The sequence below is a fragment of the Neolamprologus brichardi genome, chromosome 14 (assembly GCF_056152115.1).
Source record: "Neolamprologus brichardi isolate AB-2024 chromosome 14, ASM5615211v1, whole genome shotgun sequence".
Taxonomy (NCBI): domain Eukaryota; kingdom Metazoa; phylum Chordata; class Actinopteri; order Cichliformes; family Cichlidae; genus Neolamprologus; species Neolamprologus brichardi.
In genome coordinates, this window is record NC_142117.1 from 10,159,276 (window position 1) to 10,173,666 (window position 14,391).

At 40.7% G+C, this 14,391-nt stretch overlaps 1 protein-coding gene across 2 annotated transcripts in view; it reads left to right on the top strand.

Moving 5' to 3' along the window:
• The window catches only part of numbl (NUMB like endocytic adaptor protein), a 62,290-nt gene that overhangs the window by 38,816 nt on the left and 9,083 nt on the right, over window positions 1-14,391 (top strand). For both annotated transcript variants that reach the window (XM_087850785.1, XM_006801122.3), the window contains exons 2-4: window positions 4,830-4,980; window positions 8,594-8,668; window positions 9,952-10,026. In XM_087850785.1, the coding sequence (XP_087706911.1) occupies window positions 4,855-4,980; window positions 8,594-8,668; window positions 9,952-10,026 (276 nt within the window). In that variant the 5' untranslated portion in view covers window positions 4,830-4,854. The remainder of the gene's footprint in view (window positions 1-4,829; window positions 4,981-8,593; window positions 8,669-9,951; window positions 10,027-14,391) is intronic.

A 14,391-nucleotide genomic window follows, 5' to 3' on the forward strand; every position in this document is an offset into this window, starting at 1 on the left:
TCATAAACTTGAGAATGCTTGCATATTGCACAAACACTATGCTAATTATGCTGCAGTCACACTTGGGAAAACTAAATTATTACGAAAGTGTGCAATGCACTTGTGATATCTTTGCCGTTGATGTGGTTGCTTTGCAGATGGTGATCGTGTCTGCAAACACTCACAGTCAGTTAGCATTTTCAGAGTCACTTTGGTGGATCAAGACGGTCATAAAACAGCGATAAGATGGAGTTCAGATGGAGCATGGTCATCTTCTTGGGGAACCAGCCTGTCGCTCCAACTGCTTGTGAATCTGTCCCAAAATATCTATTTTTACTCTAGTGTGACTGTGCCAATAAGATAACATGCATGAGCTGAACTTTGTAGAAAAGCAAGTTTAAAGAGTTATGAAAAATCCAACCATTATGCAGATCATTTCGAACTTATGTAACACAACTGACATGGCTGTTTGCAATTACAATGTGATTACTGAGTTTAGGACCAGTAATGTATGTGTTGTAATTTGTTAACCCACTGTGGATCTTTTCAGAGTATAATACACTCTCGCTCCTGCATGCTGCTGTGGTAATAGAGACCTTTGATACTTTCCCATTCTACTATAACTTTAAAGTTGTGAGTCATACTCGCAGCTTTAGCGAAACACCTCAGTGTCTTATTTGCACAGCCAAAGAGCCAAAGCCGGACTTTAGTAGAGTGGGTACAGTGTGTCCAGATAAAGTGGTCAGCACTATGATGACTAAGCCAAGGCAATACTCTGTTACTGCACTCACAAAGATAAACACGCTTAAACACACACACACACACACACACACACACACACACACACACACACACACACACACACACACACTGGAGACTTGCTCCACCTCTTTATGTCCATTCCTAGTTTCTTTGGAGCTCCACACACATATGGCTTTCCGTAATACGAGGTGGCAGTGAGTCATTGTGTGTGTGTGTGTGTGTGTGTGTGGTAACATCACCGCTCTCACCCCTACTCCCCTTCTTGTTTGAGCTGTGTTTTTCTTGAGCATCTGGTTGAGGAGATGTGTGAGGGAGGAGTATGTCCCATTTTGCCAAAATCTCTGGGCCGATGTTGAACACAGAACATCTGGATCAGGGTGGGACGTTACGTATGTACGTGTGTGTGTGTGTGTGTGTGTGTGTGTGTGTGTGTGTGTGTGTGTGAAAGAGAGGCATTGTGCCAAAGAAATCAATCGGAGTCACATCTGGCAGGCACAAAACGCAGCTGGACGCACAAGCAGTCTTAACACAGATCATGTCTTGTTAATACAGAGGTGAGACAAATACAAGACATTTGTAATATACATATATTCGGGAATGTGCTGTTATTACTGATAATTATAGTAACTCCCACGCACGCATGCTGTTAATAACCACCAACCATCTCACAGTTAAAATACCAACTTAAGCCGGCGCAAGATGTAAAAATTCTTTTCACCACATTTATTAGTCTGTGCGCGTAGGCTAGCTCTTCACACTGAAGTCAGCCCTGTGAAACCTATTTCCTCACATTCGCATCGGCAGAGCTGCAGACGTTTAGCTTCGGCCTCGTTTTTGCGCCTTTCTCCGCATCTTTTTTGATCAAGAGGAGATCTGCAGTGTAAGTAACAGTTAAGAAGAAGGAATAGGGAGGACCAGAGTAGGAGGTCGGCTCGGGTGAAAGAAATTTCCACGACATAACATCATATGACCGTAAGTCGTCCTGCTTGCCATCTCCCCAACAATACATTCCAGATGGCTGCAAACTCAAACACTAAACTGGGAACAACTATGTGCGTTTTTGGCACCGGGCCCCTTGTTTGTGTAGGCTACACTGAAGTGCTTACGAGTTTTGCGTGGGTTCATAAAGGGAGTGGGATTTAATTTGTGCCATTGATTTATAGATTTATTTTGATGCTTGCCAACCCACCCCCTCTGTCTGGCTCTCATCTTTTTTTCCCCCTCACTGCAGATGGTTCTAGTTTTGCAGGGCTAGGTCACAGCTATGTAACGACTTCACCATTTCAATGTTTGGCAGTTTCACGGCCCTAATGTGTCTCTCTATCATTAAGTGTTTACTACCAGATAGTTTTGTTCATTTCACGCCACGGTGCACATCATGAGAAAGCTCATCAAACTGCGTTCACCTGTATTTTCATTGTAGCCTGGATGAGTTCATTTAGTGCCTTGACTTAGATGAGAAAACTGATACCAGTGAATATTATCTTTCCAATAAATAATTACAGCAAGCAGCAGGTTGGTGAACGCTAAAGTTACATTAGAGAAAACAATAGTGGGAGACCGAGGCACAGCTAAAATTATTGCAGCTGTGTGGACTGAACTTCTCTTGAATCCAGAATAAGAAACATCCACTCATTATATGTGATGCTGCTGTATAAAATATGTGAAAATTTCATGTAGAAATTGAAAATGGAGAACTGGGTTCAGGGTGTGGATCCAAGAGGAATTTTTTGTGTCTCATATGACACGTGTGTACCAAATTTTATATATGTGTTAAATTCGTATATGGTTTTGAATTTAAGGGACCAATAAAATAAGTCAATTTACTCGCGACCTAACACGAGCAACATTTCACGAGTTTTCAATCATGTTTAGGTTCTCAAATATGCAGTTCATTTATATATTTAATATAACTGAGCAGATACCATACTTACCATTGGATATGCAGTTGGGTTTTTTAAAAATGTATTTACTAATGTATTTTTAAAAAAATCTGCATTATTGCTGGATGTTGCTCTCTCTGACTTTCTGCCCTCATGCTTGTAGTGTACTGACCTGTGAATCTGTTAAGCTACTCTACTCCCACACAATTCCCTTTTTATTAAGACTAGACGATGGATGATGAACAGGATCATTTAGTGTATTATAACTCCAATTCTCTCACCTCAGGACTTCATTCCTCTCTTTTCCCAGTAGTTTTATCTCATATTTTCAAAAAACTTGTCCCAGTATCCTTGGTTCATTTCTGCGTCTCTCCCATGTGGTTTGCCATTGGATGCCAGTGCCATTCGCTCACTACTCCTCCCCCTGCTGTCCTAGACCATATGAGGTCTGTATTCCTTACCCAGTACTTCCTTTACTGGGTCTGTTAATTTACAGGGTCCTTTTACTCATGCCAGACATGAGTTAAGCCACCCCAGCCCCCTTCTACCTCTGCTGTGAGGCGTTATGTAAAACTCTGTAACCCCTTCGCTCACACCCGTTCACACCTGCTGCAGCAGTGCTGGGGGCGTGCCAGGTGCCAGTCAGCTGGCACTTTTCCCACATATGAGCGGCACAAACCTCGACATGTGCGGCGAGCTGCAGATGGGCTTGTGGGTATGTTTTGTCTGTGTATGTGTGTATGAGTATCTACTGTTGGCAGATGGCACATGCCTCACATGCCAGACATGAGTAAAGCCACTTGAGCTGTTGCATTTGAATACTCTGCATTACACAGGGAGTGTGTGCGGTGCACAAGAATGGCGAGTTGCAAACACACTTCCGGTACACCAGTCTTTGGCAGCATTACCATCAGAGTGGCAGCAATTATGAGAAGTGACGTGTCCGACTATATATTAAGTATAAATTTGGCCCCGTGGTGGTAGAGCTGAGAGAAGCGTTCTGCCCTTCAGTGTTGAGATCACCACTTTACATATGGACATCGTATGTCTTCAGTGTAAGATTAATGTGCTGTCTTACCCTGTAAAAGCTGGAATGCCAATTTATGGATCATCCAGATGGTAAGCGAATAAAACAAGCTCGATCTTTACTCTTATTAATCCAAGATATATGGAAGAATACGACATGAGATAAGCATTTCTAATATATTGTTATCTTATAGTAATAATTTTATGCAAGCCTCTTTTTCTAGCAGTCTTCCTGGTTTGATATTGCAGATTTACAAACTGGGCCTTGCTCATGTATCTCTAAGCAGATCCCTTATACTGTGTAGAGAAAAGACCAGTTGTGTTCAGAGATTGAGGACAAGAAAAACAGAATAAACTGACTGCTTAGTCCAATTTGAAACTTTTGACTTGGACAACAAGGAAGCTGATGATGCAGTTAATTTAGAGTCACTAAAGACAAAGGACTCAAATGAGGAAAGAGGTGTTTTTATTGTACTTCAGATCTCCTGTTGAAGCTGGGATGTGAGTGTGGAGGAATGAAAACAGTAATTATTTTTTTAAAGCAGGTCATGTTTTGATGGCATCATGTTTCATTATGCTGGGAAATTAGCACGCGCTAAACAGGCCAGCGGGCTGAATGGTCTAATTAGGGAGCGGAGGGAGGATTGTTCACAGGGGGAGTGGAGAGCACACATGTGTGCTGATTAGCATGCGCTCAGCATTCTTGGTGTTTCTTCGAGAGATGAAAGCGTGCCCGATGCTTTTGTGTTCATTAATGTTCTACCTGTGCGATTTTTACAGCCTGCGTCTGAATGGAGAATCAATGGAGCATTGTGATGGAAAGTGTTTGTGGCACTGATGTACTGACTGCCTTGTTAGAGATGATTATAACTTAATGAGCTCTAGCCAATCAATGAAATCATTCCCACTTCTCTCATAATACCATATGAAATACAGGACTGGTTTATCTCAAGTGGCATTTCATTCAATTATAGTTTGGCACTTTTGCATTTAAATATTTTTTTTAATGTGCCTGACTATTTAATTGCTATTAAATGAATGTAATTAAAAAAAAATATTGTTCTGTGCTTGTGGTAATGACACTCAGGTGGTTGTCATTTTTCCTTTGTTGAGTACAGAGATACTCTATGGCCTTCCAGTTTTCCGCAACTAAACTTGCATCCCTTTCTGTGTCTGCAGTACCAGGGAGCACGTGACCCCGGAGATGAACAAGCTTCGTCAGAGCCTGAGGAGGAAGAAGCCCACCTATGTGCCAGAGGCCAGCAGACCGCATCAATGGCAGGCTGACGAGGAGGCTGTACGCAAGGGCAAATGCAACTTTGCTGTTCGGGTAAGTATCTACAGTCGATATTCAGTTAATCTAAGCCTGATTCATTTATTTTTTTCTTTCTTTCTTTCTTTTAAGCTCCTAGGACCTGGCGTCCACATATGTGGACATCACATTTTTGGTTGTCTAGACCAAAATACAAAATTTTGCTCTACAAGGGCCTGATATCCACTTACGAGACATTATATTGCCTCTGTTTCATCAAAATTTAAAACAAATATCCTCATATGTGGCTCGCATTTTTCTCAGAAACAAAAATTAGGTTAAAAAAAAATCTGGTGGTTCTTTGTTTTTACATTCATCAGATCCCAATATGCCCAAATATCAAAGAGAAATTTAAAATGCATAGAAAGAATTTGGGTCTTAGGAGGTTAATGTTAAGTATGAAAAAGCAAGTGAGTTAAGACTATGAGATAATATTTAGGCAAGATCTTATGTGCTAGCAGTGATTCTGGCTAGTGGAGCTGCTCTGAGCGAGCCTCAACTAAAATAGCCTTATCATAAAAACACAAAATGAGACCATATTTTTACACAAACTGAATGCTGAACTAGACAAGATGGCACCTAATATGCCAGTAATATCAGCCATGTCCTGAATACTTTCAGCACAATTGAAAGCTATATTTACTCTCATATAGATATCAGAGGGTGGGAAATTACCTAAAAAACACAAAACCTTTTTATCTCTGTTATAATGTTGGGCTTTTAATATAAGAGTCTTTAGGGATTTACTAACTTTTCGAGCCAGCCTCAAGTGGCTATTTAATGAATTGCATTTGTTTTTAAGCCCCGGAGACTGGCCCTTATTAATAAGTAAAGTCAGTGCTGTATAAATACATTCAGCGATAAAGGGTGCACAAGATTGTCACGTAATTATCACTTTATCTTAGCAGTGCGGTCTGTTAGTTTTAATGCAAAGCTAAGCTAGTTGTTTGCTGCCACCAGCTTTCTTGAAGTCTGAATATTATCTGAGTTACAAAATAAATAAATAAATATAAACAGAAAAAAGTGCTGTCAGTGTTAATCTCGTTAAAATGATGTTAACGCCATAGCCGCATTAACGCGGCAAATCTCTGTTAGCGAGTTAACGTGGATCGTGCCTGGGGCTGGACAGCGCTAATGCGTTGACGCCATCCAGCCCCAGGCACGAGATTAATGCTGACAGCACAAATAACAATAGCATAAATCCTATTATTTCTATTTTGTTCATATTATTACAGTACCTAAAGAAAGCAAATATACTTTTTAATGTAATGCCTATGGTTAGGCTGTGTGATACAATTCAGGATACTTTGGCTCTGACCTTTGATCTTTATAAGAACCATCAGTAGTAAAGCACTGATCCATATTCTACCTCAGTAGCTGAATGCCTCCCATGCCAAAAATGCAAAAAAAGGGCCGTCATTAATGGGCCAATTTACTGATAACAAGCTCCGTTCTGAGCATGTACTGTATGGCCATCCTTGAGAGCTAAAGTGATTTGTAGAAGGGCTGGAGAGAGAATGAGGGAGGGAGATGGAAGCCAGAGAAAGAGGAGTGACGATGAGGTAAGGTTATAGATTACAGAGAGCACAGGAAATGACAAGGTGAGGGATGAGGGCGCACAGAGGGTAAGGAGAGACATTTTCAGATTTGAAACGAGAGATAGATAGGACCAGATAAGATAAGGAAAGAAAGACCGCAGACTGAATGGACCAGGAGAGAAATACAAAGTGAAAAGATAAAGGCAACAAAGAAAGCTGAGAGTATAAGAAAAGGCATCGTGTGGGGCTGAGGCTAATGGAAAACGGTTCTGATGGTAATGGTCCAAAGAGCTAGCGATGACATGGGCACTGAAGTGGAGCTCAGAGCTTTAGCAAGAGACGTAAACATAAAAGCCTCTGTCTCTTTATATGTTGTTTTTACCTCCATGCTCGCTCATCTTTTTTTTCAGTGCTTTCTCAGTGTTTTTTAAATTCTAAATGAGTCATGAACTATTAATGCCTTTTCAAAAGCATTTGAACTGTAGCTACCAAAAGAATACGTGTCAGCTCAGCTCACTGCTGAAAGAAACGTTGTTTTTTGCAAACTGAATGTGGGATAAAATGGCCCATTGGAAGATTTGCCTGGTGCCTCTCATACTTTACGTTATAGAGCATATGAAGCTCTCTTTTTCTCTAACAACACGTCTTATTTTAGTAGTATATCCAGTTAGCAAGCTAGCAAAGTAAAATAACAGCTGCCAACTGTGATTGTGTAAGGCAGACCAAACTATGTTAGCTCAGCCATTGTGACATTAACAATATTAGCCTGTTTGACATTTTAAAAAGAGGGCAGACACCCCCTCTTTCACAGGTAACATTGGCACTAATATAATTCCTGTTGTTTACTATCACATAATAGTCAAAGTATTTGTTAAGGCAAGTCACAAAATCTAGCTCAGCTCATAGTAAATGGTACATGGACTGGTTCCTATATCGCACTTTTCTACTCTACTGGAACACTCAAAGTGCTTTATACAACATGTCTAATTCACCCACTTTATTTAATATATAAGTGCTTTCTATATAACAATCACACATTCATACTCTAGTGAATGTATCTGAGAGTCATTTTGAGGTTCAGCATTTTGAATAGGATACTTTGACATGCAGACAGGGACCAAACCACCAACGTTCCAGTTAGTGGATGACCTGCTCTAATTCCTGATATCTGCTTAAACCATAATCCTAATAACAATTGCTGATTTCAAGCCAGCCCACATCAGCTGATGCTTCAATTTATTGTTTGCTTTTGTCTTTTGGAAAGTCTCATAGAAGGCACTCTTTATAAGCTATTTTAGCATACATACTCTTGCTGCTTTCTCTGCAAGCCACTTTGCAGCCTGCCTTCTTGGCATATTTTCTTTCAATTCGTTCTTCTCATACCTTTTAAATAACTTAAATAGCTGTCAAAAACAACAAAAACTTAGTAGATGAAACTCAGGGCTATATATTTAAATGTAATGCAGAGTTGCCTACATAACATCACAGTTGCTAATTATCCTTTTATGGACAAAGGTGAGTTGAAATTCAATGAGAATGAAGCAAAATAGTGATGGGGTGTGAGAGATGTTAAATAATCGATCCCACAAAACTTAATTTAAAACTTAATTTATCTCTGTGAAGTTCCTTTATTCAGCTCTCCCAAACCTGAGCTGTAACTAAGAACAAAAACCTTGGAAGTCCATCCTCCAACATCAGGAGTGGATATTAAAGTAAGCTCACAATCTGAGTATTAACTTTGTTTTAATATACAAAATGCATATTTGCAAAATTTTTTGTCTCAAGGGGACCTATATATTTCACTGGCTACGTGTTAGATATCGAATTGATTTTAAACTTGGAATTACTTTAGAAGCCATTCCTTATCACATCGCTCCTACCTACATTATAGATTTATTCTCGGCTTATGAGCCCAGCTGCTGCCTGTGTTTCTCAGATCAGACCATCCTGATTGTTTCCAACTGTTTTTTTGCGTTCACACTATTCACTCCAGCTGAATGAGTTTCATTTGCAAGAAGTTTAAATGAAGAGCCCTGGTGTATCAAACGTTAAAAGGAAAAACCTAAAACCATCTGTTTTTGTTTTGTCTGCAGTACCTGGGGTTGGTGGAGGTGGACGAGTCGAGAGGGATGCACGTATGCGAGGAGGCAGTGAAGAAGCTAAAAGTTGTGAGTAACCCACACACACTTCTAACACACACTTTTTGCTGCATTACTAAAAGTACATTTTGTTGCAGGAAGCCAGTTACAAATATGCACCCAGAGGACTTCAGAAACTTTGCAGGAACTCATTACAGACTCGGTGGCGCAAAGCCAGTGCGCCAGTGTATTGACTGAAGAAATGCACAAATGCACGCACGTTCAATACTTGTTCTTCTTGTTGTTTTCTACTTTTTTACCCCGTTAATTGGCCTCTCTGGTGGGTCCTATTCCATATGTATCTGATGTCACCATAGAAAAGCAAGCAGAAAATGAAACTGGGGCGTATGCATGCTCGTGTAAACACATAGTTTGCCCCCCCCTGGGAAGCTGGATTCGGACAGGGAGCGTGTGAACAGAGTGACTCAGACTGGCCGGTGTCAGACAGCCACACACACACAGACACACACTTGAGGTTGTAGAAAGGACAGGCGTGTACAACACAGTTTTCATGTTATCTCTCTGCTTCTGCTTTTCTTGACAAACTAATATCAAGCTGCACTTTTCTTTAAAATCCACATTTTCTGCATTTTACATCTTATCCCCTGGGAAGCATGTAACTGTATAACTTTGTATAACAATTTACAGAAAATCCCTAAAACTCTTCAATTTGTTTTGCTCCATTCTCTATCAACACCAGCATCTTTCTCTCTGCATTTGCTCAAGCTAAAATATTTCTCCCAGAGTTCCACTCTGGCTCCACCTCGTCATTTAGCCTCTTCTTCCCTCCATCATTGTCAGATTCTTCACCTTCATTCTTGCTCCCTCGTTCTTTTTGTCAGTGGGATTATGCAAAAATGGGGCTCCTTATCGCGTCGCTGTGGGTTTCAACACCATTTCCTGCAGTGCTCTGACTTTCTGTTTCCCTTACTCGCACACACAAACTCCGATGCGGAGTCGTGTGCATGTGCACGCTCACAGATTCACACAGATTCACACACGAAGCCCTTGCTTTTTCAGTCTGTTTATTTTTAGCATGGCCCATGTTGAGCGTGTTATTAGCGCTGCCTGGTGCCCACCTCTGGCAAAATGATTCGTAGTGCCAGCTTGCACAGTTTTTAGCTGCTCCCGCCTCTCTTTTCTTAACCCTCCACTACCTCATTTATCCCAGGGATGTCGTCATTTTACACAACAGCAGGCAAGAATAAAGGTGGCGTTACAGTCTCGCTCATAAGCTTCAAGTACAATTTAATGCTACTACTTGTCTATAAAGGTTTAAATGATTCAGTGTCCCATGTTCTTTGTCTTTCCAGAGCGGGAAAAAGACAGTAAAAGCAGTATTGTGGGTTTCGGCTGATGGACTCAGGGTGGTAGATGACAAAACTAAGGTAAGACACGCTTATCTATCATGTGCCTCCTTGTTTTGTCCTTCTTTCTTTCTCTCTTTTTATCTATGTTATCACTCACCTGACAGCAAGGGCACGGTGCACAGTCGTGCCTTCTTGTTGTCATGTCTACAGTCTTGTGCACACTAGTATTTTATCTGAGTCTGCAGTCTCAGCCTCTCAAGACAGGCAGAGAGACAAATAACAGAGTTAGCCTGTCAAAAAGAAGATATAAAGCCCACTAATGCGCTTATTTCCCCTCTAATAGTTCAATTTGAAACATTTTTTCTTCTTTTTGTTGCTCTCATATTTAGTAAAGGCATGCATATGCCATCCTCAGACCACCAACAAAACTCTCATTCTGTCCTAGTTTGGTGACCCTAACAGAGGGGTCCACTGTGTAGCCACTGTGTTGCTCCCAGGCTTTTGAGACTCTGTGTGTGTCTCTCTGTGTGTGTGTGTCTGTGTGTTTGGTATTTCAGAGCTGGCATATGTGACTCATGATTGCTTGCTAAAGGTGCTTAGTGGGGGAGGGAAACTCAAGTAAACACAGACGCACACATGCACTTGAGGAGTGTCTGGCGGCCAGGGAGTGAGTGCAGCTCGCTGTGGTTCTATTGAAAGCAGAGCACAATAAAGAGCAGTAGAGACAGTGCAGAGAGTAAGCCTGATAGAGCAGCCTCTTTCTTGCTTTACTTTTTTTTTATGTGTTTAGAGGCCACACACGACCACACCTCTTCCAGCCTCTCAGTCCCACTCCTCTCCTTCTAACCTTCCTCCTTCCTATTGTCTATCTGTTCTATTGTTGTCTTTCTGTTCTTGAATTCAATTCATTTCATGTCAACTTTATTTACATAGCACCAAATTACAACAACAGTCGCCTCAAAGTGATTTATATTGTAAGGTAAAGACTCTACGATAATAGAGAGATATAGGGAGACGGGATGAAAGCTACAGCCGGAGTTTAATAATAACTGCAGAGTGTTGTGTAAGGATTAAATGCAGAGTGGTGTGTAAACATATAGAAAGTAAAGAAAGACACTCATTGCATCATGGGAAACCTCCAACAATGTCATGGTTGCGGCTGTGTGCAGGCAGGATGAGGACCCAAACGCAAGCTCACGGAGGCAGGATTGAACTCAAAACACAGCTTAAACTATAACATATTGCACGGAGAAACACACGGCCATGAATGAGGGAGAACGCGACACAGAACTGAGGGAGACGCAGACATAAATACACAGAGGGTTAACGAGGGAAGTGGGAGCACACGGGGAACACAGGTGAAACTGATAATCATAACAAGACACGGCAGGAGTAAACGCAACACTGACCGGAGACTGTCAAAGTAAAACAGGAAGTACACAGAGGTTCAGACAGGAGGAGAGAGAGCACGGGGAGAGCACAGACATAACGGGCTGGGGAAAACATGGAATAAAACACAAGGAGGGGAAACGAGGGCTCACAGATACACAGAGGGTAATCTTAACAGAACCTAGGAACCACGGCATAAATAAAGAACAAAATACAAAACACACGAAAACTAAGAATACTGGGCCAACATGGCCCAGGACCATGACAAACAATCTATCTTTATTGCACCATAACTAAGGGAGGATTCAGGGTCACCTGATCCAGCCCTAACTATAAGCTTTATTAAAAAGGAAAGTTTGAAGCCTAATCTTTTAAAAGTAGAGAAGGTTTCTGTCTCCCAAATCCAAACTTGGAGCTCTTCATCACAGTATTTTTAGCCAGAACAAATATGATATAACACAGCAGATAAACCCTGCATGCTACCATCAGTAAATATTATCCTGTTTGCTGATAGCCTGATAGCAGCTCTTTAACCTCCTAATACCCGAACTCTTCCACGGCATGCATTTTTAATTTCTCTTTGACATTTGGGCTGATTGGGACCTGATGAATGTAAAAACAAAGAATTAGCAGATTTTTTTTTTTTTACCTAATTTTTGTTTCTAAGAAAAATGAAAGCCATATATGAGGATATTCGTCCTCATATCCACATATGAGGATATTCATTTAAAATTTCGATAGAAGAGTAGCAGTGTAATGTCCTCGTAAGTGGATATCAGGCCCTTGTAGAGCAAAATCGAGTATTTTGGTCTAAATAACCCAAAATGTGATGTCCACATATGTGGACGCCAGGTCCTAGGAGGTTAAAGCAATAAAAAACTAATAGAAAAACTAAAATAAACCTATGTATTTGTGAACCATAATCAACATATTTGTTTAAAGATTTACATTGCTGTAACTTTTGGAACTGTAGCAACTGAATAGCTTAAAGCTGAGAGAAGCCAGAAGTGAGGTTTTGTTTTTTTATAAGATTTAATTGCTATAAGTCAGCGTGTTAGCCAGCTTTAAAGCTAAAAAACACCAATATCAGCAAAAGAGAAGAAAACATTAGTTTTGGTGGAGTCACAATAGGTTGTTTTCTTTTGGCTTGCACTTTTGTTTCTCTTCTACCACATTACCTAAACAACAGGTTAATTTAAAATATACCTCACCTTTACTGAAGCTGTAAGGCTGAATAAAAATTGAAAGCCTGTAGCTTTTGACTTGTAAGACCTAATTTTGCTTTTATAACATGTGCGTCTCACCCATGCTTCGTGTGTTCACACAGTGATATAACACGTTCATTTCAAAGGGCATGTGTTTGAATAGAAACGTGGAAAGAAAAAGCAGGCTCACTCGTCATTTATTAATAAACTCCTGCAAAAGCAAGTCAGTATGTTTTATTATCAATAATTCATAAAATGGGTTTACCCTTACGTAGGAACATTAGGAATTCTAATTGTGCATATTAAGGTTGTCATTCAGCGCTCTACACAGGGTTTTAGCATCCTTTAGCTCAGTGTTTTTATTTTACAGCCGGTAAAAATACTAAATTGATGGCGTCGTTTTGCTTTTATAGCAAGAAAAAGCTCTAATATTTTTAGCCAGCTGCACACGCCTTGGCCAACAACAAACAGTGTGCAGACACAGTTAACACACTGAAGCCTGTAAGAGTCAGATATTCCAGTCAGAAGATACTAGAGCCCCAAAAGAGAGAGAAAGGAGAGTACTGAACTAACTGTGAGATGACCAAAACGTAATTGTCTGCAACATTTTCACAGGTTAATTACGTGTAAACTATTTATGATAATCATTAAAATAATTTAATACAAGTTTAACTTAATAACTTTTTGTTAGACAATCAGCTTTTATCACTTTCTTCCTGTTTTATTTCATTGCCTGTTCGTCATCCTTGCCATCAGCTAACCTCTGTGAATCAGCTAGTATGCTCTTATTAACAGCCCCACGAGCCTTTATCAGAACCTTTCCCACAGTCTCAGTATACAGTGGGCTTGTGCATATGTGCGACGTGCATGACCTTCATGATAAATCACCAGCAGAAAGAAAGAGTCAAGTCTTATTCCATTCAGCAGAGTGACTCCTCCGCATAGATGACACAGCCAGAGTCATTGCCGAGCTTTATTCTTCCTTTCACTGATAGAAGGCCGTGGTCTGAGTTACCCACCCCCGCTCACCTCATTACAAATATTCCTCACAAGAGCACAGAGAATTATAAATCCCTAGAAAACACATCAGTACATAAATACAGTATTATGTGTGCGTATTAACACAGAGGAAGTCATTATTTCATGATGAAGAAACAGACATGTCGGTCTCTGCTCAGCCTTTCACCTCAGTACCAGCATCCCCCTCCATTCACTAATTGGCCCACACTGAATAGGCTGTTATTCTTCTACTTTTTTCTCATCACATCCCTCTTTCCTTTCTTCCCTTTTCCCATCCTCATCCTCCCTCGTCTTCTCCTCTCGTCCGCCCGTCTCTTTGTTCTCTGTGACACAGCAAGGCAGGAAGGGAGTGTGCGGATGAGTGTGTGTGAATCCTCCTTCTGCCTTTTCTTCTTGCTCACGCCTCTTGTTTTTCTTCTTCTTTCTGTTTTTGGTGAGTCAAAGAGGTAAGCTGAGGGCCCCCTTTATGTACACAGAGAAAGACAGTGGCCCCATCTTAGTCTCTTCTATAGTGACTATACATGCTGACGCCAGCTGAATAACCCTTTTATTGAAGGAAGGGCAAGTTGTGGAAACATCGCAGAGATTAAAAAAGGCTTTGCTGTCATTAGTCTGTAGTCTCTGTCTTTGCTGTCATCAGTGGATGTGTAAATAGGTTTATGGGGGGTTGATGGGGTTAAATGAGGTTAAAAGCAGTGTGTCAAGTATCGGATCGGTCTGTGAGCTAGTGCTCCCAGTATTAAAGTGATATTTCCTGTTTTTCTTCAATTAAGCTGCAGTTGGTTTGAGACCCTTCTACCTGCTGGAACAATTCAATTGGCTTTAGTGT